The sequence below is a fragment of the Amblyomma americanum genome, chromosome 6, assembly GCF_052857255.1.
Source record: "Amblyomma americanum isolate KBUSLIRL-KWMA chromosome 6, ASM5285725v1, whole genome shotgun sequence".
Lineage (NCBI taxonomy): Eukaryota > Metazoa > Arthropoda > Arachnida > Ixodida > Ixodidae > Amblyomma > Amblyomma americanum.
In genome coordinates, this window is record NC_135502.1 from 38,638,219 (window position 1) to 38,641,200 (window position 2,982).

A 2,982-nucleotide genomic window follows, 5' to 3' on the forward strand; every position below is an offset into this window, starting at 1 on the left:
TAGAATTTGTGGAACAAAGCCGAAGCTGTTAACGCACTCGGCTTCCTTAAAGTGAGCCTGGAGAGGCTATATTAACCTGCCTGCGCAATAACGCGTCGCGCGCATGGCCATGAGACATGTTTGAACAGGCCAAGAGACCGCGCAGTAGGCTCGAAAGCTCACATGACTACCGCTGCGCGTAGCTAAAACGCAAGAGCGCGAGGCGGTTCGCGCGACTGCGTCCTGCAGCAGTTCTGATGAGCCACAGCGCCACCAGGCGCCACCACACAAATCCAGTTCTAGCCAGTCGCCAATGCGCGATACGAGCTACGCTCCGCCCGCCGCGCGAAGCGCACACAAGCGGCGAAGCCGGAAGCAACTCTGAGATCTGGCAACAGCGCCGCAACGCTCGCACGGCTTTCTTTGCGAGGGAGTTCTCCAACGTTGCTGGTAAGGCTCGGTACCGGTCCTTGTTCAAACGTGCTTTCATGTAATTTTCGCTTGACACTCAGCTTCAACTGTGTCATATCGGTAAATAGCGTTAATTCACGTTGGTGAAAGTAGTCCATGAGGTTTGTGTGGCACTGAGTCGGGTGGCTGCGCTCAGTCAACCCTTGCCCTGGTGACCTTTCATTCAGTAATCTGAATCCGTGGCCGAAAATCCAGTTTGAATGGAGCTTTAGGCGGTTTGAGACACATTGTGAATGTTTTATGTCAGATCCACCCTGTAAAATGCTGGTTCATTCTGTATATTAAATTTCGCTACTCGCGCAGCGATGGCCTGGTACTGGAATGTTCTCGCACATGCTGTTAACTTTGAATGAAGTATTCGTAGTGTGCACTGTTTTTGGCACTTTTTCTGTTTCAGGCTATTGGAGGATGTTTGTATCGAAAGCTAGCCGTTACGCCTTCAGGATTTCTCACGTAAGTTGTTCTGAACATTATGTGAATGTGTGTATCAGTAGACCACGCAAACCGAGTAATTTGAAGTCAGTTTGCAATGGCTTCGGTCGCCTAAACGTAGAGAAGTGCGAAACAGTTTAGGTGCTCGAAGTGTCCAGTATTAGTGTCTCTGCCCCTTTCAACGTGTGTCAAGAGCGCGTTTATGTAGGCAAAATTGACCCCCCCTTTTTTTTTTGCTGTGTGGGCATCGCTTGTCACTACATGCCCTTATTGCACCAAGTGATAGTTGCTGTTAGGATACGTCTACCTTGTCAAGCTCCGTAGTTTGGTCAGGAAAAACCAAACCAAAATGGAATGGAAGAGCACCACCATAGAATTTCTAAAAATTGGCTTAGCTTATCAGAGCGGAAAGTTGGGCAAGTTAGTTGAAATGCGTAGCTGAAAAAAGCGCGAAAGGGAACACACAGACGAAGAAAAAGAATTACAAGGACACGCTTAACTTCGACAAGGTAACTAACCTGATGTTGTCAAGCATGTTTCGAGGTGGAAGGCTACCTTAAAGAGAGGATTGTGTCTGTGAAGCTCGTAAATCAATGTGGCTGCACATTGCTCCATAAATTGGCCTTGAAACTCTGCACTTATGAACAGATGTGGTTTACCTAGCTGTGCGGTGTACGTCCTGTGAACTCTGTTGGCCTTAACATGCCTCAACATTTCAGTTTGAATGTACAAGCAGCTACCATTTAAACAGTGAAGAACTGTGCTGCTTTCATACTAGAGACAGGGTTAACATGAAGAAGACTCACTGAAATGGAAGAGTAGCGACTGTGTTTTGTTTTGTATTACATGAGTATTGCAACTCTTTGGTCAGCTTCGTTGTTGTTGTCTCATAGTGGTTCAAGTGTAAGCTGTGCTTGAATGCTTATTTCTATTGCATACACTTTTCGTGCTGTGATTTGATTGTTCAAAAGTACCTGTAAAGGGGCATTATAACCGAGCCCACTTATTAAAGTGTGCATGCTGCTGTTAGTGAAGAATTCCTCTTGTTGCTTGCTTTGATTTGTTGCGAAGTTGTTAATGGAAGTGCAACCAGAAGTAATGAAGACATTGCAGCATCACAGATATGCTGCATGTTTGGATAGCAGCCTTAACATTATGCATACCACTGCATCTCTCTCTACTCCAGAATGTCTATTTCGATGGCCAGCTGAAAACGGGGAAGGATCGTGTCGTGTCGTCTTCAGCCTTTGCGCTGTCGACCCTGGGCATCCTGCTGTCTGCCTTTGGCCTCCGACAGATGGGCCACAACCAGAAATGGATTGAGCGCGGCTGACGACATGGGAACTACTCTAGTCTAAATACTGCCCCTCCCTTAGGCAATGCGACCCTTCCCTTGGACATTGCTTCAACAGTGGAGATTAGCATGAATTGTGCCATCATCACATTGACAGTCAAGGACTTTTGGAGCCTAGAAAGCTTGCTGTTGTAGCATCCATCCCTGTATCAGCAGCGCTCATTTTCTGAAAAGCTGCTTTGTTGTCATGACGAATATTCGACGAACGTTGAGTAAAGCTTCCTCCCACATGTTATTTTCGTGTTCTTGTCTGAATCGTGGATTCTGTATCAGATCCATCAGTTTACCAATAAAACGAAAAATAGTTTGTTCACACATTAGTGCACTGCGAGCTTTTTGCAAAGGGCATTGTGGTGGCAGTTTGTGACGTGCATTGTTTTTCATTGCTAGCATTAATGTCTACATGGAGCAAGTGAATCTAGCTAGTTGTTCATTGCTGTTATGTGGCACGTGCTGCCAATGTGACAAGACAGTTGGCAAATCACTTTCCTAATGGCATTAGAGACTTCGTGGGATGCGACACTGCCTCTGCGCATTAGGGGACTTGTACTGACCAATAGGGGCGAGTTTAGTTTTTATCTGGATGCTGATGCTTGCCAATTTGAAGTTGTTCTGACCAAAATGCTTATTGATGTCAGTAAATCGTACACCGTAACCCAACAAGAATTTGGGCTGTACTCAAACTTTCTGCTCAGATTAAAATAGTTGCCATTGTCAGCTTCAAATCCAATGCTCAGATTAAAATA

At 45.8% G+C, this 2,982-nt stretch overlaps 1 protein-coding gene across 1 annotated transcript; it reads left to right on the forward strand.

Annotated features, from left to right (window-relative positions):
- The first annotated feature begins 221 nt into the window (after nucleotides 1-221).
- Nucleotides 222-2,471, forward strand: LOC144136639 (uncharacterized). The gene is made up of 3 exons (XM_077669150.1): nucleotides 222-429; nucleotides 848-903; nucleotides 2,069-2,471. The coding sequence occupies exons 1-3, from the start codon at nucleotides 237-239 to the stop codon at nucleotides 2,213-2,215; spliced, it is 396 nt and encodes a 131-aa protein (XP_077525276.1). The 5' UTR covers nucleotides 222-236; the 3' UTR covers nucleotides 2,216-2,471.
- The last annotated feature ends 511 nt before the right edge of the window (nucleotides 2,472-2,982 follow it).

Excerpts from the sequence above, each read along its gene's own strand:
- LOC144136639 (XM_077669150.1), top strand. The coding sequence starts at position 237 with ATGAGCCACAGCGCCACCAGGCGCCACCACACAAATCCAGTTCTAGCC. Across the intron at positions 430-847 it reads GGAGTTCTCCAACGTTGCTG|GCTATTGGAGGATGTTTGTA; the intron begins GTAAGGCTCGGT and ends TTTCTGTTTCAG. Across the intron at positions 904-2,068 it reads ACGCCTTCAGGATTTCTCAC|AATGTCTATTTCGATGGCCA; the intron begins GTAAGTTGTTCT and ends TCTCTACTCCAG.